The sequence below is a fragment of the Eptesicus fuscus genome, chromosome 7, assembly GCF_027574615.1.
Source record: "Eptesicus fuscus isolate TK198812 chromosome 7, DD_ASM_mEF_20220401, whole genome shotgun sequence".
NCBI classification, from domain to species: Eukaryota; Metazoa; Chordata; class Mammalia; order Chiroptera; family Vespertilionidae; genus Eptesicus; species Eptesicus fuscus.
The window spans coordinates 78,672,832-78,700,697 of NC_072479.1; the positions used below are offsets into that span (position 1 = coordinate 78,672,832).

Below are 27,866 nucleotides of genomic sequence, written 5' to 3' on the forward strand. Positions count from 1 at the left end.
AGATAGACAAGCTCCCGATCACTCTGAAATCCAGTTTCTGGGGACACGCGGGGACCCAGACGCCTACGGGGAGAAGCTGGACTCTCAGCCATCAGGTCGGAAAGTGAGAGTGACGTTTTTGCAGAGGTGCGCCCACCAATCATAGTTTACTACGCTGGAGCATGGGACGCAGGGACTTGGAAACGCGGAAAGGCAGAGATGGCTGATGGCAGCCATCGCTGTTTGCCACGCCCTAGCCTAGTGATGCCCTGAGACCCCGCCCCGCACATTCTACAAACCCGCCCAGGCTCCACACAGCGGCTTTTGCATATAAATGGCCTGTTCTGTGGAAGCTTAACCAAATAAACTGCAACTCCAGTCAGACTGCTCCAAAACCACCAAAGCCCAAGCAAAGATGAGAAAACTATAGTTCTTGCTGTAGCTCCTGCTGGGTGGCCTCAGACAGTAGCTGACCTGCACCCCATTGGAGATCCAGAACTAGTGTATCTAGTTGTCAGTGTGAGACGACACCAGATTTCAACCACTCTCATAAGGAACACATTCAAGAGGCAGACTCAGTGAGCACCAAAGCCCCACTGGAACAAGTCCTGCCCCATAAACGTGTCTCCAGCACAGCAATTCTTCCGTTATAGACACAGCGGGTCCTCACAGCCAATTGGCCTGGAGGTCAATCCCTCCCAGTGACACCAACAACAATCAAGACTTAACTACAAGGCTGTACACACAGTCCATAAAGGGGTGCACCAAGAGTGTCCACCTCAGGTAACTGGGAGGCTGACCCGTTGAACCAATAGGACACCTAGTACACAAAGCTACCCTACCAACTCAGGGAAGCAGCGAAAATGAGGAGGCAAGGAAACAGATCACAAATGAAAGAAATGGAGGAGAACAAACGAATGGACATAAGAGTTCAAAACCACAGTTATAAGGTTTTTCAAGAATTTCATGGAAAAGGCCGATAAATTTAATGAGACCCTCAAGGATATGAAAAAGGACCAACTAGAAATTAAACATACACTGACTGAAATAAAAAATATTATACAGAGACCCAACAGCAGACTAGAGGAACGCAAGAATCAAGTCAAAGATTTGGAATACAAAGAGGCAAAGGACACTCCTCCAGAGAAGCAAGAAGAGAAGAGAATTCAGAAAGTTGAAGATAGTGTAAGAAGACTCTGGGACAACTTCAAGTGTCCCAACATCAGAATTATGGGGGTGCCAGAAGAAGAGAGAGAGCAAGATAATGAAAACCTATTTGAAGAAATAATGACAGAAAACTTCCCCCAACTGGTGAAAGAAATAAACTTACAAGTCCAGGAAGCGCACAGAACCCCAAACAAAAGGAATCTAAAGAGGACCACACCAAGACACATCATAATTAAAATGCCAAGAGCAAAAGACAAAGAGAGAATCTTACAAGCAGCAAGAGAAAAACAGTTAGTTACCTACAAGGGAGCACCCATACGACTGTCAGCGGATTTCTCAACAGAAACTATGCAGGCCAGGCGGGAGTGGCAAGAAATATTCAAAGTGATGAATAGCAAGAAACTACAACCAAGACTACTCTACCCAGCAAAGTTATCATTCAGAATTGAAGGGCAGATAAAGAGCTTCACAGATAAGAAAAAGCTAAAGGAGTTCATCACTACCAAACCAGTATTATATGAAATGCTGAAAGGTATTCTTTAAAAAGAGGAAAAAGAAAAAAGTAAAGAAAAATTATGAACAACAAATAAATATCTATCAACAAGTGCATCTAAAAGTCAAGTGAATTAAAAATCTGAGGAACAGAAGAAACTGGTAAACATAATAGAATCAGGGGCATAGAATCGGAGTGGATTGATAATTCTCAGGGGTAAAGGGGTGTCTGTGGGGGGGGCACAGGAAGAGACTGGACAAAAATCATACACCTATGGATAAGGACTGCGGGGGAGAGGTAAGGGCAGAAGGAGGGGTGGGAACCAGGTGGAGGGGAGATATGGGGGGGAAAAAGGAGAAACAATTGTAATAATCTGAACAATAAAGATTTATTAAATTTTAAAAAATAATTTTTAAAAAAAGAAAAAAAAACTAAATAGATTTCTTTACATTGATATACATATGTACACTGTAAACTAACAAACCTACTTAAGAACATTTAATACACATCACATTCATTAACATCTTCTTAAACAGAGTTTATGAAACAAAATTTTAAAAAGGATTTGAAATCCAGGACAAATATTACCACATATTGCTAATTTTTGAAGAATAAGTATACACAATTTGATTATTTTTAAAAATTTATTCTATTCTTGGTGCTTATCAATTCCATTAAAAATTTCTACAATATACCTCTATTACCTATTATAATAAGAGAAATTTTTTAAATAAAACAATAAAAAAATTAAAACTGAAATCTAAATTAAGGAACATCTGGGTCAGATGAACTCTAAAAGGTACTAAAACACAAAGAAAAATGTAATGGTGCTGAAAACCTGGTCAACTGCTTTTCCTATAAAACACTGTGGGTTGGATAATGTTTAGAATTTTTATTAAATAAATGATTCAAACAAAGGGCCAACTAAGGCTGCTTGCATACTACTTGAGGGTCATTGAAAATTCTAAAAATACCCACATCCAATTAAAAATCTTTCATAGATTATCTCTTTAATCCTGACCTCAAAATATTTCATAGTTTAATTTCCGTAATTCTTTTATATTTGAATCCAATATTAAGTAATTTTTTAGTATAAGGTTTTTTTAAAAATATATTTTTATGAGTTCAAAGAGGAAGGGAGAGGGAGAGAGAGATGGAAACATCAATGATAAGAGAAAATCATCGATCGACTGCCTCTTGCACGCCCACACTGGGGACTGAGCCCACAATCTGGGCATGTATCTGGACCAGGAATCGAACCATGACCTCCTCATAGGTCGACGCTCAACCACTGAGCTACACCAACCAAGCGAGTATAAGATTTTAATAAAAGACATTAGTCTATTAATTACACATAGTATTGCAAATACTTACATATCTTCAGGCATCCAATGAAGCAAAAGTTTTATCTTTCCAGAATCCTCTTTTCTCTTAGCTATTACCTAGTAATGATAAGAAATCATAAAAATGATTTGTAACACATTTTTCTAATATCATTAAAACACACTTTTAATCCTAATTAAGAACTTTTAAGTGTTGGATCCTAAACTATATATCACCACCACCACATCTTGCTCTGCCTTGTTTTTTCCCCCAATTTTACCTCTGATTATGTACTTTCACAAAAGAAAGAGAAAAAAGGAACTGAAGACAATGTTTGTATAGCCAAATAGAAAAACCAGCCCAGCCAGTGTAGCTCAGTGGTTAAGCATCAACCTATGAACCAGGAGGTCACAGTTTGATTCCTGGTCAGGGCACAGGAATCTCGAGCAAGGGACGTGCAGGAGGCAGCCGATCAATGATTCTCTCTCATCACTGATGTTTCTATCTTTCTCTCCCTCTCCCTTCCTTTCTGAAATCAATAAAAATATACTTAAAAAGAAAAAACATACTATCTTTATTAAGGGACTGAAAATGCTACTTACTATCTCCTAAGTCTGTGGCTTAGCTAGAATGCTACCAAGGTTCTACATTGGCTAGAATATTTTTAAAAGAACAAGCAGTAAAGAAAAAATACTTCTAGGAAGGTCAAAGTCTATAATTTACAATGGAGATATTTTTTGTTTGCCTGGTTGGTTGGTTTTATTTTAAATGAACATCAGCCAAAGAGTGTTTAGGTTCAATCTTAAGGAATCCACATAAAAGGTGGATTAACCTGGACAAAAAGACCTGTAGAAGGGAAAGAAAAACAACGTACTTGCCATTCATTACCAGATTCTGAAAATTAAGGTAATTCTTAAATTAAATAAAAACAGATCAAGATGGTATTTTGTAACTTACAATTTCCATATTAACAAAATTAGCGCGTTAGTGTTTTAATAATCTAAATCTCAATATTTTTACCAAGTTTAAATTCTAGACAGCCACACAAAATTATGTCATCCTCAAAACATATTAGAACTAAGTAACAACAGCACTCTATGCAAAAATGAAACACTTTCTATCTCCATTCTGAAAATCCTATAGTCAATATGCCAATTCTAGACCTGAGAGTGAAATTAATTAAAAAGCACAAAGACAGAGCTGAAATACCTCGACAAAAAAAAAAAAAAGATATGAAAACAATGCAAACCAACCAAGCACAGCAAGCTGACTGACTGTAGGAATCTGCTGACCTCTTCTGGAGAAGGCTCGAAAGAAAATGTTTCAATTAAAGAAGACAAATTAGGTAAACTGCACAACATAGAGCCTCACAGATACATTTTCCTCCAAATGTTTTAATTATCGGTATGATTATGTCCTATAAAAGTTAATTTAATAACTAGGAAACTTAAAATCTGACTGCAAACAGAAGTGATTATGCTTAACACATACTGCCTCCATGAAAATCTTCCCAGGCATGGAACTTGGAAAAACAGCTCCTTTCCTTTCTACTGTGTCCAAACACCTTTTCCCATTATGGATGTCTCTTCCTTCCACTTTCCCCAGGAAAAAAAGCATTCTCCAGATCACACTCCACCCTCAACCAAGTACCTCTACCTCCCCAGTGTCACTTAGGGGTGGCAAGTCAGTCACTCTTATTACTGTTTCTTAAATTTATGACAAAGATAGGTTTCATGTTCTTAAAACCTCTCAGGTGTTTTCTACAGCTAGAAAACTTATTTTCAAGGTCACAGACTATTTTGACTGTCAGTAAATTTTTAAATTTCTTCCAAACTCCTTATATTATCACCACTATTGTTAGCTCCTTCATTTTTTTCTTTTTTGATCATCTCAATTTCTCCACAGTAAACTTAAGGATTTTATCACAGGAGCTGCTCTAATGAAAGCATGTAAAAGTTGGAGCTTCACTTTTTAAAATACAACCTTCTTTATCACATCACCACTCCCTATCCCCTAATATGCAGAAACACTTGCTCATTATTAGACCATTATTTCATTGGCTTTATTGCTTATTAAATGTTAATGAGCCCCAAACCTCGGTCCTTAAATTTCTTCTCTTTTCTATTTATACTTAAAGAGTTCCTAGTGATCTTATCCAGTTTGATAACTTTAAATATCACTAATTATGCTGAAGACTTCATTTGAATTTGTAGCCACTCCTATCCTCTAAGTTCAAACTTGTGTCCATCTCCCTATGTGGTGGCACAGGCATTATATGACTACAGAAAGTGCTGAAATTAGAGCTCTTAATACTCCCCTCTCCCTTGATCCACTCACCACTACAGCCTCTATTTTAAATGGCAATTCCATCCTTTGGCCAGCTGCCCATGCAAAAAAAAAAAAACTGAAGTCATCCTTTCCTTTATCACATCTGGCATGTGATCCATCCATAATTCTTATCAATACTACTTTCAAAAGATATCCAGAATCTAACTAAATAGCCCATACCATCACTTTCTTTAGTCTTACATTTTTACTAATTTATTTGTTTATCCTGTCTCTTCCACTAGAGTATTGGCATGCATGGTTTGCTGCTTTGTTTTAACCTGTTTTGTTCATTGCTACATCAATAATATGTGGCACACAGTAGGTGCTCAATATTTAAGCAAATAAATTATCCCAGTTGCTACACTATGTGCCTGGGAACCACATCTTATTGAACAATTTATAGACCTACCAAATCATAAACCTACATTATGAAACTTGAAAGAAGAACAGCCAACAATCCCTGCTGAGCAAGCTCCTAATCTTGCTGAATTCCAATAAAATTCCCAGTGCAAGCACTTTAACTTTGTCTTCAAACCCTCTAATTTTCCTTCCAACCCTTCCATCTTTATTTATATAACTACATTTATTTTTTTTTAATATATTTTATTGATTTTTTACAGAGAGGAAGAGAGAGGGATAGAGAGTTAGAAACATCGATGAGAGAGAAACATCCATCAGCTGCCTCTTGCACACCCCCTACTGGGGATGTGCCCGCAACTAAGGTACATGCCCTTGACCGGAATCGAACCTGGGACCCTTCAGTCCGCAGGCCGACGCTCTATCCACTGAGCCAAACCGGTTTCGGCTATAACTACATTTCTAATGTTCTTTAAAAGAGTGTAAGAATACTATACCTTTCCTTCAACCCAATCTCACATCTCTCATGTGTTTCAATTTCAGAAAAGGTTCCCTTTCTTTTGTCTAATCTTTTAATTTCCTGCCTTTAATTTTGGAAATAAAAATCCAAATTGGAAATTTATTATAGGAGATGGAAAAATACAGATTCAAACCAGTGGAGTCACTGATATCAATACTGACATTTTGTATTTAAATTATCATGCATTTTAATTAAACTATGAAAATACAACCTTAATTTAGTGTATTTTATATTTCAACAGCCAAAATTAAACAAACTCTTTTTCCAGGGATTCAAATCACTAAGAGTCGGGTCTAAAATTTTTACTTCTACTAACTTACTGTCACCAAACTACAGTAATTTAAAGAAGACCGGACAATAAAATGTCAAGTAGCATGGGAAGAGAGAACACTTGATTAACTCCTAGTCAACCAAAAATACGTTGTGTACTGCTTTTTCAAATTTGATAGCTTTCTTTTTCTATGTTGAGCAACATAATAATTCAGCGACTATAATGAGTACCTAGTATGGAGAAAGTTGGGATTCATCAGTGGAACAAAACAGAAAAAAATCCCTTCCCTTCACAAAGCTTTGATTTGATAGCCAGTATCCATTTTCTGTTTAACACAAACTTTAGATGTGTGTTTGGGTGTGAGGGAGGAACATGCAGTATACAGGGATGTGAGCTTAAAAGTTAAGTCTAATGTTCTAATTTTACAAATGAAAAAAAACCAAGTTAAAAAAAAAAAAAAAGACACCAACTATGCCTAGTGGCCCAAATGCCAACCTAATATTCCCAAATAGCTCAAATTAAAGGCTAAAATAGTCAACCTAATAATAAAATGTCAATTTGTGGACAATCAAGTTTTATAACCAATAATAGGAAAATTTTTTTAATGTTTGTAAAGCAAAAAGTTTTTAATTTTCTTGGTAAAATGTATTTTTGTAAATTGTGAGCAATTCAGAAATATTATTATGAAAGTCAAAATACACATTTTCACAAACCTATGCAAGTAATTTGAAAAACAAAAAACAAATACTTACAGTACTATGAAAAACAACACTGTGTCCCTTCCCTAAACTTTCTATATGAGCTGAGAGGTTAAAGCATATGGCTCGATGTCTTATCGCATCCAGTGTTTGTGCATCGAAGAAATCATGTGGTCGTGCTAAAAATCAATACAAAAGAGATAAAGAATATGTACATAAATACAACAGTCTGCTAAACAGCCATGTAGTCCATTTTCCACAAAAATATGTAATAAGAAAGATGGAAACAACTAAGAAATATAAATCTATTATTTAAATCCAAAATTTTCTTTGCTTTCAAAACACAGAGTCTAGCTGACAAGATAAGGATGTTACAAAAGCAAAATCCCAACTAATTAGTGCATATAAGTTAATTTGGCCTCTTGGTATGTGAGGTTCTAACTTCAGAACTTATGATTCCACATTTCAGCTACTATATTTTTCATATAATTTTGTATTTTATTCCAGTCTCTCTCCCAGCACCACTCTGCATTTTCAACAATCTGATGACTACCTCCATCTATGTAACACACTGAGATCTCATTCACCACAATCAAATAAATATAGAATGCACTTCAAGAACATTTTGCATTAATATGTAATCAAAATTTTTCCAAATTTAACAGTGGTAATATTGTTTGGAGGTTTGGGGTAAGTATTTCTTGATTATAAATAACTTCTAAAGCAATCTTTTAGTGTGTTCACAACAAACTTATACATTGAAGATTTAATTTGCTAAGAACATTTAAAAAAATTTTTTTTTCATCCCACCAATATTACAAATTATGTTATTTTTATTCTTAATTAGAACATTGCTCAAAATAAGGAAAATTAATTTGTTGTTTTACAACTATGGAGCTTATTAATACATGTAATTTTATAAGATCATCTGTAATTAAAAATTAAAATTTACCGACAACAGAAGAAATGGCTTGATTTCCCAGTACAGCATATTCTGAATTACATGTAGCTGATTTACCACACTATTCTGATTTACTACTGTGTGTAGTGGATTTACCTCCACCATTCATGGAGCTGTCAGAACAGCTACACTAATCCACCAGAGCTTTTGGGGGGAGCAGGGATTTTTTACAAGCTGGCATTCACAAAGCAACCTAGATACCTCTGTTGTCATTGGATTTTTCTCAGAAAGAAATAAGCAAAAACCAACTAGTAACAAACTAGCAGAACCCATAAGACCAAGAATGAAGTGATGAAAAATCAAAAAGAAAAAAAATATTTAACATTTATAAGAGAAAAAGGTTATGATTTTACATAATGCTGAGAAACAAACCCGCTTCCCATTAGATCTGTGACTACTGGGGAAAAAGTGTACTTTCTCCATGCTCTCCAAATATGCTTTTTCCTGGGAAGGATAAGCACTTAGAGAAAATAAAAATAGGTGAAGGTGGGCGGGGGGAAGGGGACATCTGTAATAGTGTCAACAATAAAGTTTAAAAAAGAAAAATAACTTCCCCTAAATCATTCAAATCTACCACTTCTCATTCAAGATTCAAACATAGATGTCATCACTAGAATTAAATTTATAAGGCGCCCTCAAACTAAAGATTCTATTCTATTCAGACCTTAACCATGTTATGTCCACTATTAAAGTATCAAAGTATACTAAACTTGACCTAGTTGGTGTTTCTCAGTGGTTAGTGTTGGTCACAGGTTTGATTCCCAGTTAAGAGCATGTACCTGGGTTCCAGGTTTGATCCCTGGCCCCAGTCAGGGCACATGTGGGAGGCAACCAATCCATGTGTCTCTCTCACATCAGTGTTTCTCTCCCCCCCACACCCCACCTCTCTCCACTCCACTTTCACTTTTTCAATGGAAAAAATATCCTCAGGTGAGCATTAACGACAACAAAAAAGAATACTAAACTTGAACAACAGTCTCCAAAGTAGGTGAGTGTCATGATCCATTAGAGTAATGTAAGAAAATATCACTTTCAACTCGCTACTTTTCAATAGTCCTTCTTGGTAACTGTTTTATGATGTGCATTAGCAGTATTACCCGTATATACTATACACATATGTTAGAATTATGTACACAAGCATTTTTTTTAAAACTGATGAGCCTCATAATCAAAAGGTAACTGGAGCCATAACCTAAATTCATTAGAACTTCGAAAAATAAATGTTTAATTTCAACAATAAGAAAGTTAAGAGTTTAAAGAGGTTTATTTTTCACTTGTCGTTTGTTCATCTGTCCACTATAGCTTTGTAGTAACAAAAAAAATTTCAATGTTTTAGAGATAATTGTCTGCTTTATAGTCTGGATTAGTGTCTAGAGTTTCTCCTACACTCTACTCAAAAATCCCAAGAGAAAAAATAAGATGCAATCATTTTTTCTTTCTAGTTCACCCTTGCAATGGCCTCCCGTTTCAATGACAGCTTCACTCATATTTCTTCATTCAAGATGTATTTAGTTAGCTAGTTGACACTAAGAACCACGCAGGGCTCTGGGGTTTCAAAGTCAATTCCTGCTCCCAACATTTACAAGTCTTGTCATCTAATTGTATACTATCCTAAATATCCAGGATCTATCTCATAATCTAGTAATTAAGCACATAACAATTGTATGTGTGTGTTACAATAGACTGTGAAGTGCTGAAACACAAAAATAGTTTTGCTATTCACACACACATCACTTTGGAGCAGGTATAACCTATCTTAACTTTTACTTGTACTTTACCTTTAACATGTTCAATTTTTTAGAAAAACTCTTAGAAACATCAACACTGCCACCATGTTTTAAATTTTCTTAACTTAGAACAAAATCAAAGTTGCCCTCAAAATATAATTCTATATAGTTTGTATTCTAAAGACTCACACTCTTAGCTACTACAGATAAAACTGTCATTGAATTCTCACATTGTCCCACAGTTATCCTGTTTATTACTGTTAACAAAAGTAGATAAAACAGTAAAACCTGTTTTTCATGAAAGAACAAGATATAAACAAAAGCAATGTAATACACACAGATTTTCAGCAAAACAACTTACGTAATGAGCGTCGTCTTTTGTTCTTTAATTTCCTTCTTTTGTTCATTCCAGCTTTAGAAGGAGATTCTTCTTTGGCCTTTGGCTGGCTAGAAACTTTTGAGGAGTTCTGCTGACTGAAGTGTGTGGGTACGTGGCGAGCTAGCCCTCCCTGAGAAGCAAAGCTGGCATTGCAGCCACCAACAACACACTAAATAAAAATAAAAAAGGATATCAGGGATGCTGTATTGGGAACAAGTACATTTTCAGAAGTAAATCAGCAAGCTATAGAACTCATTCCAGGAAATAAAAACCCTTTCATTTTATTTTATAAGTTGCCCAAAGTCGTATACATTAGGTAGTGGCAGAGCTGGAAAATAAAACTCAAGTTTCATGATTCCCCAGTTTACTGCTCCTCCCACTATACATAAGACAAAACAGTGGATCCTTCTTTCCAGAAAAATCTGGTTTTGAATTAACCACTTTTGTAAGAGGAGCAATAAGTTACTTTACACCAAAGAATTAAGATACCTACCAACTACTTGCATTCCAGATTTTTTAAATTATTTTTATCTTACAACATATGCTATTTCAAAACCAACCTGCTATTCTAACAGATAGGAAAGAAATGTAATAATTCAGATATTTTTTAAATGTTTTTATTGATTTTTAGACAGAGAATAAGGGAGAGGAAGAAATATAAACATTGATGAGAGAAGACGATCATCATCGATCTTCTGCCTACTGGGGGTCGAGCCAGCAACCCTGGCATGTGCCCTGACCAGGGATCAAACTGGCGACTTCTTGGTTCCTGGGTCAACGCTCAACAGCTGAGGCATACTGGCTGGGCAGTAACACTAAGTTTTTTCTTTAATATATTTTTATTGATTTCAGAGAGGAAGGGAGAGGGAGAGAGAAATAGAAACATCAATGATGAGAGAGAATCATTGATCGGCTGCCTCCAGCATGCCCACTACTGGGGATCGAACCCACAATCCTGGCACATGCCATTGACCAGAATCAAAGCCGGGACCCTTCAGTCCACAGGCCAACGCTCTATCCACTGTGCCAAACCAGCTAGGGCAGTAACACTGACTTTTAAACTATTAAATCTAGCCTCTCACAGAAGACTTATGCTCAGAGTTGGGCTTATGCAGCCTCTCTATAAATTCCATTAATTACTGCCTCTTTAGACTTCTGTGCTTGTAAGATTGAGAAAACAAAAGGTTAGCTATTCAAATCAACCTGGTGGATCTGCTACTCCAACAATGAATGCAGAACACTTGGATATCACTAAAATTATCATATACATTAAAATTATAGTATACAAATTAGTTATAGTAAAAGTGGGTGATCTCTAATTAGATCTTAGGAAATAATATTTGCAGGTCTTTTAACAAATGAATGTTATGTAAAACAAATAGCATGTTCCAAAATAAACCCCAAATAGCAAAACCCACAGCTAGTGTCTGATGTCTTTTCTATTAGTAATTTATTGACTTAGTTTCGGACTTGACAACCAAACTCCAGCCATACAAATCTGTTACGTTTAACCAATTACATGCATCAGATTATTCCCAGGTGGTTCAATTTATATTACGTCACAAAAAATCTACATGTTTCAGGGTCTTTCAATAGGCACCGCTACCATTTTTAACTTCTAAAAACACAACACAACCCTCTATTAGTAGAGATCCTAATTTTATTCACAAAGTCTCTCTAAAACTGCCTAAGTGAAAAGTCTCTCTAAAACTGCCTTTGGCCGAAACCGGTTTGGCTCAGTGGATAGAGCGTCAGTCTGCGGGCTGAAGGGTCCCAGGTTCGATTCCGGTCAAGGGCATGTACATTGGTTGCGGGCACATCCCCGGTGGGGGCTGTGTAGGAGGCAGCTGGTCGATGTTTCTCTCTCATCGATGTTTCTAGCTCTCTATCCCTCTCCTTTCCTCTCTGTAAAAAATCAATAAAATATATTTTAAAAAATAATAATAAAAATAAAATAAAACTGCCTTTGAGGAGATTCTTACACTTTCACTGCATATCTAGATCCTTATCCCAACTCAACCTTCCCATTCATTTTAAGTCATAGGTATATTTGTATGTATCAGCAGAAATGAACTGCTTAGGGAACCGGATAAAACCAATGCTGGCTGAAACACTTTACAGCAAGCTTCTTATATAGTGCCATTAGTAATTATTCTTTTTATTTGAAATATAAGAGACATATGGGCTCTAAAGCTACTCAGCATTACTAATAAAAATCTTTGCCCATTCTAGGGTGCTCACTAAGTTAAGAGGCAGAGGAATGATTCAAGGTTTACAAATCATTGTCTATTTTATGTCCAGTACTATGCAAGATTCTGTCAGTATAAGGATGAGTGAGATATAGTTTTTACCCTGAAAGTGCTTACATGTGGTCTCCAAGACATACATATAAAGTAATTTCAAAGGACTACAACAGGGGTAAGGCACAGAGTGCTATGGGAATCCTGAAAAGAAGCAGTCAGCCATATCACGTACTTTAAAATAATACTGGATTTACTTCTTACAAGGCCCCTATGAATAGTGTGGTCCTCAGATAGTCTGCAACAAGAATGTTCAGCTATAGACCCCAACCATGAGAAGTTTAGTATCTAATGGTTACTGAATTCTCAGAATGTAAAAATTCACTACACATTCTTTGAGTACCAAGAAAGAATAATGCTTTTTAAAGTTTCCATCTTCTGCAGATTACCATATTGCCATAGAACGACCCTGTCGACTACAGGAGCCAAGAGCCAAGTAAGGCTACTATAACTAAGAAACCAAATTTTTAATTGTATTTAAATTAATTTTTATTATTGATTGAGGTGAAATTCACATATCATACTATGTTAAAGAATACAATTTAGTGTTGTGTATTAATGTTGTATAACCATCAGCCCTATATCTTTGCCAAACATTTATTTTTCTTTTCTTTTATTAAAACCATCTAGTAAGAAGTAGTGCCTTTATGGTTTGTTTTTTTAATTATTAAAGGGAAAGGAAACAACAGATAGAAATATTAATGATGGGAGAGAATCACTGATTGGCTGCCTCCTGCACACCCCACACTGGGGATGGAGCCCTCAACCCAGGCATGTGCCCTTGACTGGAATCGAACCTGGGACCCTTCAGTCCGCAGACCGACGCTCTGTCCACTGAGCCAAACCAGCTAGGGCCCTTTATGGTTTTTATTTGTATTTTCTTAATAACCATTTTGATTTTTAATTTAAAACACAATACTTAATTACTGAAAAACTTTTAAGTATGTTTGAACAACTTGGGTATGTGACTCTAGCTCTGCAACTGCAAATTTTGTAATATCTAAACATAGACCAACTGTTTAGCATCTGAATTGAGAGTGCTTTTTTAAGTGCTTACTAGTATAGGTTAGTTTTGCACTATCCAGTAGATTTTAGCTATCCTATATAATAAAAACCCAGCAACCAAATGGAGGACCGACCAGAATGACCAGTCTACCAGTCGCTATGACATGCATTGACCACCAGAGGGCAGACGCTCCGACTGGTAGGTTAGCTTGCTGCTGGGGTCTGGCCGAGACTGAGCGAGATGGACCAGACACGCCCTGGAGCCCTCCTGTGGTCCCTCCCTGGCCCGATCATACATTAGTGGGGTCCCTTGGCCTGGCCTGAGCCCTCTCGCAATCGGGACTCCTCAGGGAATGTCGGAGAACTGGTTTCAGCCCGATCCCACAGGTCACTCCCCTCAGGAGAACGCCAGACACAGGGCTCAAGGCTAGTGAGCGCTGTTGCAGTAGTGCAAGCCTCTCCTGATAAGGATTGACTGGGTGTGAGCCCACGGCAGGTGCAGTGGGGCCGGGATGAGTGGAAGTGGCAGGTAGAAACTACAGGCAGCATTTGACTGCGGGTTTCGGCCCAATCCCCACAGGCCACCCTGAGGGGCCCGTCCCAGGCACAAATTCGTGCACCGGGCCTCTCGTATAACATAAATAAAAGTCTTTGTCCTTGGGTTCTCAGTTTAATAGTGGTTAGTCAAACAAATTTGCTAAAAAAAAAAGCTCTGCATTTTCAAATTTTAGAACAGCTACTTGACTATAATTAAAAGGCAGATGACAGTAACAGTTTAGATCCAACCCCTCAGGTTTAAAATCAGAAGGATTTTGTGGTATGATTCTACTGGTATTATCCTTAATTATAAGGTACCCAGTAGGTTTGGCAGATTCATTTTCTCCTGGGATCCTTCAAGACTACAAAGAATAGGCCCTGGTACATCTAGAACTGAGAGTAAATATCACAAGTTTATTTTAATCAACAACTAAATCAATGATTCAATGCTCTCAAAATAAAGTCAATAATGAGAATTCTAAGAGAAAATTGTTTTCTTTGATTTTGATCATTCATCAATTAAGGACCATAAACAAATCTATAAAAATTTAGGGAGCCCTGGCTTGTTTGGCTCAGTGGATGGAGCCTCGGTCTATGGACTGAAGGGTCCCAGGTTCAATTCCGGTCAGGGGCACATGCCCGGGTTGCTGGCTTGATCCCCAGTGGGGGGGTGGGGGGGGGGTGCGGGAGGCAGCCCATCAATGATTCTCTCTCATAGTTGATGTTTCTATCTCTCTCTCCTTCTCCCGTCCGCTCTGAAATCAATAAAAATATATTTTAAAAAATTTAGAGTGAGAAAGAGTACTTTTGTTAAAAATATATAATAGAATCACAATCACACACATTTCACTTAAATACAAATCCTTTTATCCTAAAGGAGAAAATAATTTAAGTGTCATCTAAATGATTTTCCACTCATTAGTGTGTGTCACAGAGAACAGGTTTGAGACAATTTGCTGTTGCCTCAAATGGCCTGTAGCACCTTCATTCCTAGTAACATGAGCATTTCATGGTACTGAGTGGTATTTTAGTGTTCAAATATTCTTGTTTTCACCCACACATACAACAATGACCCCTGAACTTAAGCCATCTCACATGGTGTTTTGATGAAAATGCACCATTTCAACAATTAGGGGGAAAAAACCTGGTTTTTGGATATTGAATGTTTTACATGTTCTATCTCCCAAATCCACTGAAACACTCTATGTCCACTGTGGTGAAGTACCTGTTCTAAAATTTGAAACGTGGAATTAGGGTTTACCCCCCGCCCCCCAAACAGATTTATTCAAATGACTAAGAGTGTCTTTGCCAGTACTAAGAATATGAAGTACTATGAAACTCCATAAGGGGCTATTGAAACATAAAGCAGAAAATACCAGTTTCACAAAAGATATAACAGTTATTTATTAACAGGTAATATTAACCGTTTGTACTCGCTTGCTTTTTTCTCGATTCCTTTATTCTACTCGGGATTTAATTTTTTAAATACCCCAGATTTTACAAAGCGCGGCAGTAGAAAAAAAAAAACTAGAGTTTCTTTTCATACAAACTTATTTATTTGGATTTCTTTATGTTTCAAATTATTGATACATTCAAAGAGTATAAAAAGAGCTGCTACTGATGCTAACCGTGTCAAGTCACACTCAACATCCGAGTGCAAAAGGTTAAGGAAAACAAAAATTCCAGGTAGAAAAATGCTGGTTTCTTAGTTTTGATAAATGTACCAAAGTAACATGAGATGATAACATCAGGGGAAACAAACTGGGTGAAAGTACAGGAGGACTCTGCACTATCTCTACAACTTGTCCATAAATCTAAAAATTTTCCCAAATAAAGGCTTTTTAAAATTCGAGGTAAAGCCCAGTTAGTTAAGATTGTCATCCTAATATGCTAAGATTGAGAGTTCCATCCTCAGGCATGGTACATACAAGAAACAACCAATGAGTGCATAAGCAAGTGGAATAACAAATCTATGTTTCCCTCTCAAATCAATCAATCAATAAAATTCCAGGTAGGAAGTACAGCCTACACAAAAAACCATAATGCAGGTACGGTGTGATCCATTTGAGAACTACAAGTAGCCATACCATCGCCAGAACACAATTTCCTATGAAGATATATAGTAAGAGAACGAATGAGGTTAAAGAGGAAACCAAGAATCAGGAATGAAGACCTTATTTGCATCATGCTAAGAAATGTGAATTTTGCCCTGGCCAGTTTTGTTCCGTGGTTAGAGCACTGGCCCTCAGACCTAAGAGTCACGGGTTTGGTTCATTTCCTGGTCAAGGGCACGTACCTCAGTTGCAGGCTCAATCCCCAGCTCTGGTCAAGGCATGTGCACAAGGCAACCTATTCATGTGTCTCTCTCACATAGAGGTTTCTGTTTCTTCCTCTCTCTCTCTCTCTCTCTCTGTCCCTCTCCCTCCTACTCTCTGTAAAAGGTGGGTGGGTAGAAAGAGATTAACCAAAGAACTTGTATGCATATACGCATAACCCATGGACACAGACAATAGGGTAGTGGAGGCCTGGGAATAGAGGGTGTAGCGGACTATAGGGGTAAATAGGAGCTAAAAGGGGACCTATGTAATACTTTCAACAATAAAGATTTTTTAAAAAAAAATAAAATACATCCCATTGAAAAAATAATAATAAAAGTCAATGGAAAAGATATCCTCAGGTAAGGATTTTTTTTAAAATGTGAATTTTAATTTGGAAAGAGAGAGAAGTTACCAAGAATTTCAAATAGTAGTGAATAACAACCACAGAAGATGAACAGAGGATAAAAGAGTAGGGTGAGAAGTAGCAATCGTATTCAAAATGTACTGAAGGTCAAATTGACAGGATCTGCTACTGCAGATAGAAGGAATATACAGAAGTTTAGAAAGAAGTCAAGAATAATGCAGGGCTCTTAAAACCAGTGTAACTGGATGGATGATCTTACTATTTACTGAATCTCAAGTAGAACCAGTAAATAGTAAGATCATGTATTTCTCTAATAAGGTCCCCCATTAGAGAAGTATCTCGTAGAACAGAGTTTCTTATGTGTGGGTGTACATTGGAATTATCTGAAAGATCTTTTTTTAATAAAGCAATGCCAGGCAACATACCCCAGAGAATCACATTTAATTGGTTATGGGTGCAACTCAGACACCAGGATCTGGATACCTAGTGGCACAGTTCATATAATAAAAGAAGAACCTCTCTATTCTTATGGCTTTCCAAATAATGAGATTCCTACCATTCTCCAACAGTGACCAATTCTTTTTTAGGGGGCAGGAGAGATTTTTTTATTTTTTAGTATCATGATGAGCATTGCAGCTATATTATCCTTATTTATACTCAACTAGAGACCCGATGCACAAAATTCAATCAAGGGGCTTGACCCTCGCAGCCCTGGCTTCAGGACGTCCAGAAGGTCGTTCAGCTGGCTGGTCTAATTAGCATATTACACTTTTATTATTATAGACACCATCTTTGTCTGAGTGGGAGCCTCCGACAACTTGGCTGCCAAGGCTACACAACATGGGAGCTTCAAATGCAGACACACACAGACATACAAAACGGCAAAGAATAAAACATAGCAAATTAGGGTTTTTAAAGCTTTATATTATTACAGAGAAAGTCTTGAAAAGCAAAAGATTCTCACTGCAATGTGTGTGTTGTGTGTAAGGTGATGGATACATTAAGTAAATGAAAGGAATCCTTTCACAATTATATACACATATCAAATCACAATGTACTTTTAACTATCTTACAATTTTGTCAATTCTACCTCACTAAAGCTGAATATAAGTAAAAGATTTTAACATGAGCACTATCACTACCATTATAGAGCAAATCATAAAGGAACTGAAGAAATTATTTCATCACTCATCACAGTGAATGATGTAATACTAGTATTACCCACTGTGTCCTGCAACAAATTACCAGAATGTGCTTGAATGCACCAACTATAAGCCACTTTAGAGTGAGTATATAATAGTTTAAGTCTGGTTTGATAAAATTTCTTTACTCTTCAACCTTTTAGGTTAGGTTCTTAGTTCCAAAATACCTAAAAAGATTGGCCGATTCAGACTTGAAAGAAAGGCTGTTTTTTAATCATTACTCTATCACAATGAGAAGTTACTCAAGTGTCAATATTATGAAAGAAATCCATCATGTTGAGCTATAGAAGATTAGTTGCTAAGGAAAAGTTACAGTAAATAAATGAACCCAAGACAACTAAATAACTATAAATACTGTGTTCGAAGTAAACAGAAATATCAGAATACGGGGAAAAAGCGAGCTTACCTGAAACAGTTTCAAACATATACACACAAATTTATCCAGACAAACCACAGCCACATTGACAATAAAGAAAAAGAAAATCAAAACAATCACTAAACATGCTATATAAAACTATTTTTTTTTTCAGTTAAGTATTTGTAAGCAAGACTGGGTTGAAACAACTTAGCCATGATGAAGCTTAATATTAGATGACTAACAAGAATCAAAATCACAATTACAAAAAGATCAAGAGAATAGTTTAAAGAATCCCAAAATCCGAGTATGGGAAGCAACCAATAGATGTGTCTCTCTTACACTGATGTTTCTCTCCCTCCCCAAACTCTTTCCTCCTTCCCTTCCACTCTCTCTAAAAAGCAATGGAGCCCTAACTGGTTTGGCTCAGTGGATAGAGCGTGTGGACTCAAGGGTCCCAGGTTCGATTCCGGTCAAGGGCATGTACCTTGGTTGCGGGCACATCCCCAGTACGGGGTGTGCAGGAGGCAGCTGATTGATGTTTCTCTCTCATCAATGTTTCTAACTCTCTCTCCCTCTCACTTCCTCTCTATAAAAAAATCAATAAAATATATATTAAAAAAAAAAAAAGCAATGGAAAAATATCCTCAGGTGAGGATTAAAAAAAAAAAACACAAAAAAAACCCACATGCATTCAAGTCATTGATCTGTCCACTATTACATTTACTAACATGTTAAAACAAATGGTTCTTTAAAAAATTTTTAAGGGCAAAAGTATGCCCATTAAGAATCTTCTCAATTTACATTGAAATTTAAAAAATAAAACTCACATACATTTACTTACCTTGAAAGGTTTGTCTCCACTGTGTGTCAGCATATGCCTCTGTAACCAACTCTGACTGGTTGACGGAGTGTTATATACTTTACAACCTTTCCATAAGCAAACAAATACCTGTTAAAAAAAAGGGCAATAATAATTTTCAGTACACATTTCAACAGTTTTATTCCTTCTAAGCTCAAATGAGCATGTTGTAAGCTTTCAATTGACAAAAAGAGCCAATCAAATGCTTAAGGTTAAACTGAACTTCCAGTATAAGAAATTGTAACCCTTCCTTCCCCCTTAAGGCTGTTGTCCATTCCCTCAATAAGGAACTAATACACCAATGCCAAAGTACCATTCAGAAGGAAATATACAAATTAACAAAACATCCCCAGGAACTAGGTCTATGAACCATTTTGTATTTACTATATGAGGAAACAGGCATGTATTAACTGTAATTATCAAGAAAACATAACCCTGGCCCATGTTTCTCAGTGGTTAGTGTCAGCCCACACACCAAAGGGTAGAGTGATTCCTGGTCAAGGGCAAGTACCTGGGTGCGGTAGGCAACCAATCAATGTCTCTCTCTCGCATCAATGTTTTTCTCTCTCTGTGTCTCTCCCTACTTCCCTTTGCTCCCACTCTAAAAATGAATGGAAAAAAAAATCCTTGGGTAAGCATTAACCAAAATAAGAAAACAGATATAAACAATGAAAAAAATCAAGAGTCAAATGTTCATTAGTGGATACTGATAGATGCATCTTCAAACTTAACTATCAAATTACAAATTCCCTGCTCCTAAATTTCTATTATCACATGCCCACTACTTATTCTTACATTGTTCTATTCATTAAAAATATTTTCATTTATCTTAAATTGGAAAGAAAATCTAATGCAAAATGTCAAATTAACATAGTTCCAAAAGCAATGGGCATGAGCTACTCTATCATCACAATAACTTACATTTTTGACTGGGTTTGGAAAATCAATTTTCTAATTGATTATATTGCCATCACACTGGATATTAAAACAGATTCCTAAAATCAGCAAAAAAATTACAAATCCCTCCCAGGCAGTGTGCCTCAGTGTAGTGCCTGCGCGTAGACCCATGAACCCGGATGTCATGGTCGATTCCCTGTCAGGGCACAGGCCTAGGTTGCAGGCTTGATCCCCAGCAGGGAGTGTGCAGGTGGCAGCCAACTGATGGTTCTCTCATTGATGTTTCTCTCACTCTCTCTCTCTCTAAAATCAATTTTTTTTTTTAGTTTTAAAAAAAGAAATACAAATCTATTGTAATAATCACCTTCAAAGTACCATTTCTTAAGCTCTGTTCTTTTCTGAGGTAAGAACAATTATAAATAGAGCCACACGTTGAAGACTATAATGTACTACACATAAACAGAAAAAGACACACATGCCCTAACCGGTTTGGCTCAGTGGATAGAGCGTCAGCCTGCAGACTGAAGAGTCCCAGGTTCGATTCCGGTCAAGGGCATGTACCTTGGTTGCAGGCACATCCCCAGTAGGAGGTGTGCAGGAGGCAGCTGTTTCTTTCTCATCGATGTTTCTAACTCTCTCTCTCTCTCCCCCTCCCTCCCTCCCTCCCTCTCTGTAAAAAATCAATAAAATATGTTTGGGGGGAAAAAAAAAAGACACACAGAACTGAGGAAGCAATCATTAAAATAACAGATCAATTTTTACTCAAAACCAAAACCATTTTACATCAGATAGGTCTAACTAGGCAACATTGTTTGATGTGACTGTTCAGAAAGTTATCTTATATCCTTATTCCACAAAAGATTTTTTAGTCTTTTTAAGAAGATATGTCATTAACATTTCCTCCTTCATACTTAAAATTCCTGACCTAGTACACATTTATAAAATGAATGCTAAAGTTCCCAAAATTAAAAGCTAACTTTTAAATGAATTCAGAAAAAAAGGAAAAAAACATGAAGCTACACCTGTATGTTATGGAAACTAATTCAATAACATCTGATAATCACATAAGATAATAATGCTCTCTCTATCAATTTCCTGACTGAAGATTTACTAGACTCTTAATGTCTTAAATTTTTAATCCAGGTAATAAATAGGAATCAAAGCTTGGTTTAAAATTTTCACAAATCATACCCGAAAATCAGAAATGCCTTAAAACGAGTGTCTGGGTACAAAATTATAAAATATTCAAACACTGCCCTAACCTAATATTAACCAACCACTAAATTTGAGAGAAACCACAAATCTCTAACTTCTAATTTTTTCCCCCTATGAATAAACTTAAGTACAGAGGCAATGGCAGTTCCTGTAATTCCATCAGATAACAGCCTTAATTGTGAGTAGGTATGGTATAGACTCAAGATGGAATAATTTCTAGTAACACTATTAGGGCAACACCTTCAAATTCAAAGAAAAACCATAACATTTAACCTAGTGAATATTTTAGGAAATGAAATTAAGTGTAAAGAGACCAAAGCTAACTATGTTTACCCATATTTGGATGAAATACTTGTGAAATATTTGAAAAATAACTAGGGGGCAAGAAGAAGGAAGCAATAAACTTGCACAAGGATAGTCTTGATACACAAAATGGCACTAAAAATCCACATCAAGGATCCACAAAATTTTTAAAACCTAATTTCCTTTCCTAATTTATATTAGAAAATCCCTTGGATAAAACAGGTAGTCCAAAATCTGACATAAGAATCTTTATTCAAACCTCAGTCTTTTTCTGATGTCAGTTTGTTGAAAATATTTTTATACCCTATTTTTAGAAACGTTCTCACTGCAAAAATTCTAAAAACCAAACACCATAGGAATTAAACCCAAATATGAAAGTTCAAAAATAAAACCTCTTAAGGTTCCTCTATCCTATCTTAAAATGAATTAAGATTATTTAGCCATATTAATTAGAACATTGAGGCAGAGAGGTTCATAGTCCACCCTCTGATGACAGATATATGTTATATTAGGTTGTATTACATGTAACAGAAATAGAGCAAAAGTAAATGACTAAATTCTGGTAAGCTTTCACACTTCACAGCTATGTAATCTGGGGAGAAACCACTTATCTAAGTCTCTTATTTGCTTTTTCATCAAAAACACTACGAACACACATTTGATAACTCCAAAACACGGTAAAAATGTAAGATGATGTATATTCTATAAGACCAGTTAACAGAAAAACTGTTTATATTAGACATTGGAGATACCTTCTCAAAATAACTGCCACCACGTTTTTCTGCAACTGTGCATGAAAAAGGAAGTTTTTTCATGCGATACACACGCACCACCAGTGCTTCACAATGGTTAGTGTCTACCTATGAATCAGGAAGTCACGGTTCGATTTCTGGTCAGGGCAATTGCCTGGGTTGCAGGCTTAATTCCCGTGTGAGGCACGTGTAGGAGGCAGCTGATCAATGATTCTCTCATCATTAATGTTTCTATCTCTCTCTCATCTCCCTTCCTCTCTGAAATCAATAAAAATATTTTTTTAGCACTAGCTGGTTTGGCTCAATGGATAGAGCATTGGCATACGGCCTGAAGGGTCCTAAGTTCGATTCCGGCCCAGGGCACATGCCCGGATTTCAGGCTCGATCCCCAGTGGGGGAGGGTGTGTGTGCAGGAGGCAGCTGATCAGTGATTCTCTCATCACTGATGTTTCTATTTCCCTCTCCTTTCCTCTCTAAAATCAATAAAAACATATTTTAAATATATATATTTTTAAATAAAATAGTAAAAAATAAAATCAGGAAGAGGTTAGACAGATGATTTTAGGGTTCCTTTAAGTTCTAATATTTCTCAGGGAAAAATACTTTCATTTACAAAATGTGAACATACAAAAGAGAAGCATATTTTTTATACCTATTTTGTCTCAAACCAGTTTGCTCTTTCAAGATCTGTCTAAAATGATAGCTATAATTTTGTATCATTACTTTTAGCCACAGTAAATGTATTAACGTTTTCAATTTCTGTTAAAGATATGTAATAAAACAGAGGACAAAAATGTTTAGTTAAAAACCTAAAATATTTTTCATGTATTGCAAAAGAATGACAAATCTCATGTTGTATTCAGGAGATATCAGAATGACAATCAAAACACAAAGTGAGCCCTGGCTGGGTGGCTCAGCTGGTTGGAGTATTGTCCCATATACCAAAAGGTTTTGGATTCGATTCCTGGTCAGGGCACATACATGGATTGCAGATTTGATCCCCAATTGGGGGGCAGCCGATCGATGTTTCCCTTTCACATGGATGTTTCTCTCCTTCTCCCTTCCTTTCCCTCTCCCCATAAAAAATCAATAAAAACATATCCTCAGGTAAGGATAAAAAAACGCAGTGACCTCCTAAGATTGATTTCACCTCCTAGCAGAAATCTGATGTAACCCTGAGTCTACAAATGTCATTTTATATAACATAAAGGAAACTGGCCTCATTCAAGTCTTTGAATAATATCCTACTGCCCCCCCCCCTCCCACTCCCAATCGCCCTCTGGTCCTCTCCCCTCAAACACACCAAAGAACGAATACAATTGCAAACTTAATAAAAGCTGTACATATTTCTTTCTAGCAACTGTATTTAAAGTAAGAAATAGTTAAAACAGAACAGAAGATGAATGGATCACGGAAATCCTATAAGATGAAGTTTGCATACCTATCAAAACACTGGGGTTTGAAATTTGATTAGTAAAACAGCTCAGTCTAGTTTTGGAAATGAAAGTATGGACACAAGAACATAATTCTATTACATTTAACAAAAAAGACTAATTTTTTGCGCCTGTTTTTATTTTTTAAACAGCAGAAAACCATTTCATGACTCTTTTTTAAAAGGGTATATTTGTAATTTGCTATTTAAATGGTTAGTATAACTTTTAATATAGAGTTAAGTATCCAACCACATGAAAAGGTCAGGAAAACTTAACTCCATCTGGCTTCAGACTGTAAGTATAAAGTGACACAGCAACATAAATAGTTTAAAGGGGGAAAAGGAAGTTTTTAAGCTGTTACATGACGGTTTTGTTTTTTTCCAAAGTGAAGATCAAAGTGGGTTGAGGAAAAAAAAAAAGGATTTTATATAGTATTTAAATCTTACTAACCTACTGCTTCAGTAAAATTATATTTCAATAATTAAAATCACAAAGTCCTCTAGAGTTACCAATTTTTTCCTCATTTGCTTCTATTCCATTGTAATAGTTTAATACATATGGTAGAAAAAAGAAATTAAAAAATAAAAAAACCAATTGTCATCAAAATCTGCTATTTTCCACTTATTATATGCAGAAAGTAGAACAGCAATTACCAGGGGCTATGGGAAGGGAAGTCAAGGAAGTTATTATTTAATAGGTATAAACTTCAGTTTTGGATAATGAAAGGTTCTGGAGATGGACAGTGATTATGGTTGTTCAACAATGTAAATGTACTAATGCCACTCAAGTATACACTTAAAAATTTTTTTCCAGTTCCAAATTTCAAAGAGGCCATTTAAACACACACACACACACACACACACACACACACACACACACACAAACACGCACACTCCAACCAACAGCTACTCTATTTTTTAAAAATATATTTTTATTGATTTCAGAGAGAAAGGGAGAGGGAGAGAGAGATAGAAACATCAATGATGGGAGAATCATTGATCAGCTGCCTTCTGCACGCCCCCGACTAGGGATCAAGCCCACAACCCGGGCATGTGCCCTTGACCAGAATCAAACCAGAGACCCTTTAGTCCAGGTATCCTCAAACTACGGCCCGCGGGCCACATGCGGGTGCTTTTGCTGTTTTGCTTTTTTACTTCAAAATAAGATATGTGCTGTGTGCATAGGAATTGGTTCATAGTTTTTTTTAAATTATAGTCCGGCCCTCCAACGGTCTGAGGGACAGTGAACTGGCCCCCTGTTTAAAAAGTTTGAGGACCCCTGCTTTAGTCCATAGACTGGCGCTCTATTCACTGAGAAAAACCAGCTAGGGCAACAGCTACTCTATTTTTAAGGATAAAACCAGATCAAGATTCACAGGTTTTCAAATTCTCATCCATACTTTCATTCTAAAAGCATAGTCTGTATATACACCAATGATTGGTTTGTAGAAACCAATACACACACACACACACACACACACATACGTATGTATGTATGTACGTATATATAAAATAAGATTACTCTTAAAATTGCCGAAACCAGTTTGGCTCAGTGGATAGAGCGTCAGCCTGCGGACTGAAGGGTCCCAGGTTCGATTCCGGTCAAGGGCATGTACATTGATTGCGGGCACATCCCCGGTAGGGGGTGTGCAGGAGGCAGCTGGTCGATGTTTCTCTCTCATTGATGTTTCTAGCTCTCTATCCCTCTCCCTTCCTCTCTGTAAAAAAATCAATAAAAATATCTTAAAAAAAAAAAAAAAAGATTACTCTTAAAATTAACCAGAGAAGAATCATTATTTGTAACAAAATAATTTTATGATTAAGGATGCAAGAAATGACATAGGGGTTTTCATTTCAACAAACTTATACTTACTATAGAAATTAACAAGACTTCATGTCTAGCTCTATAATATCAATAAGGTGCATGTATCCCTAGCTGGTTTGGCTCAGCAGATAAAGCGTCAGCCTGCAGAATGAAGGGTCCCAAGTTTGATCCCCGCTAAGGGCACATGTCCAGGTTGTGAGCTCAATCCCCAGGAAGGGGCATGCAGGAGGCAGCCAATCAATGATTCTCTCTCATTGTTCATGTGTCTATCTCTCTTTCCCTCTCCCTTTCTGAAATAAAGATATATATATATATATCCTATATAATAATCTTATATAATAAAAGGCTAATATGCAAATTGACCGAACAGCCGGATAACTGGTTGCTATGATGCGCACTGACCACCAGGGGGCGGACGCTCAACACAGGAGCTGCCCCCTGGTGGTCAGTACACTCCCACAGGGGGAGCGCCGCTCAACCAGAAGCCGGCTCACGGCTGGTGAGGGCAGCAGTGGTGGCGGGAGCCTCTCCTGCCTCTGTGGCAGAGCTAAGGATGTCTGACTGCCGGCTTATGCCCGCTCCCTGCAGAGAGCGGGCCAAAGCCATCAGTCCGACATCCCCCAAGGGCTCCGGACTGTGAGAGGGCGCAGGCCAGGCTGAGGCCGCGCCCCCCCCCCCCCAGTGCACAAATTTTGTGCACCGGGCCTCTAGTTAAAAAATAAATAAGGTGCATGTAGTTGCAGTGACTACATGATATATTCAATCTATAAGTCACATTTTTTCTACAAATCTGTAAAGAGCTGGAAACATTCTCATAAGGCTGTGTGCCAGCTCAACTTGTAGAATCCAAGAATTAGAAATGGAAATTCTTCCACATTTACTAAGAGAAACCCAGGGATCTTCTACATAGCTCGGAATCCTTTACATAGCTGCTAAGTCAAGTTACTAAACAGCATCATGCCATGGCTCAAAAGACTACTGTAGTGATATATACCAAGTGACATCAAGCACTAACTCACAAAAGGCAACTCAGTAATGAGTAGGAAATCAACTTGGTTAAGAAAATTCTCAGCCTGGCCAGCATGGCTCAGTGGTTGAGCTTCAACCTATGAACCAGATCATGGTTTGATTCCTGGTCAGGGCACATGCCTGGGTTGTGGGCTTGATTCAAAGTTTAGGGCATGCAGGAGGAAGCCGATCAAAGATTCTCTCTCATCATTGATGTCTCTCTCTCTCTCCTCCTCTCTCCTCTCTCCTCTCCTCTCCTCTCCCCCCCTCTCCTCTCCTCTCCTCTCTTCTCTCTCTCTCTCTCTCTCCCCACCCTCCCTCCCTCCCTTCTTCCCTGAAATCAATAACAATATATATTTTAAAAAAGAGAGAACAGAGAGAATTCTCACCAAAAACCTGATTGGGGAGGGGCAGGTGTGGTGTGGAGAAACCTCTTACCAAAGTTGCCTAACCACTGAGATGGTTAAAGAGTGAAAAACCATAGGATGAGCACAGTTCATTAATATACCATCTGGTATCTACCCAGACGCCATATATATTAAATCTAATAATAAGACAAATGTTTAGCCGAAACTGGTTTGGCTCAGTGGATAGAGCGTCAGCCTGCGGACTGAAGGGTCCCAGGTTCGATTCCAGTCAAGGGCATGTACCTTGGTTGCGGGCACATCCCCAGTAGGGGGTGTGCAGGAGGCAACTGATCGATGTTTCTCTCTCATCGATGTTTCCAACTCTCTATCCCTCTCCCTTCCTCTCTGTAAAAAATCAATAAAATATATTAAAAAAAAAAAAAGACAAATGTTTACTTATCAAGCTTGAATATTCAAAAGACTGCTAACACATTATAACTTATTGTGACAACAGCAAATACTTCTTAAAAGAAGTTTTAAATGTAATATCACGGGTAAATATGTTAGGGGTGTTTATATGATTATATGTATTTTTGGTAAAAGATCAATAATGGAACCTCATTATCAATACAACCTTGGAAACAGCTGCATACTCACTTAAACCCTAATTTTAGTATATCTCAACAGTGATGGCAGGGTGATGGAGAATGTGTAGCCTAATAAACTATCTGTATTTACAATGTAACATTAATTTTAGAAAATGTACTAAACATGGCAATTATTCAAGACAAACCTTGATAAACCTGAAAATAGTATAAATAGTAGAAATAACATTCTAAATATTTTGCTCCATTCCACTTTGACTCACCTAATTAGTTCAGCCCTTTATTTACTATCCAATAAAACTATCAGAACTGCCCTAGCCGGTTTGGCTCAGAGGG

At 37.1% G+C, this 27,866-nt stretch overlaps 1 protein-coding gene across 4 annotated transcripts in view; it reads right to left on the minus strand.

Moving 5' to 3' along the window:
- AEBP2 (AE binding protein 2) overlaps window positions 1–27,866 on the minus strand; it is an 80,189-nt gene that overhangs the window by 25,721 nt on the left and 26,602 nt on the right. For 3 of the 4 annotated variants that reach the window (XM_054719233.1, XM_028144568.2, XM_054719234.1), the window contains exons 3-6: window positions 19,129–19,236; window positions 10,186–10,372; window positions 7,191–7,315; window positions 3,014–3,081 (exon numbers count right to left, since the gene is read on the minus strand). In XM_054719233.1, coding sequence (XP_054575208.1) covers window positions 3,014–3,081; window positions 7,191–7,315; window positions 10,186–10,372; window positions 19,129–19,236 — 488 coding nt within the window. Of the gene's footprint in view, window positions 1–3,013; window positions 3,082–5,273; window positions 5,344–7,190; window positions 7,316–10,185; window positions 10,373–19,128; window positions 19,237–27,866 lie in introns of those variants that run through there. The other variant, XM_054719235.1, reaches the window with a different exon arrangement.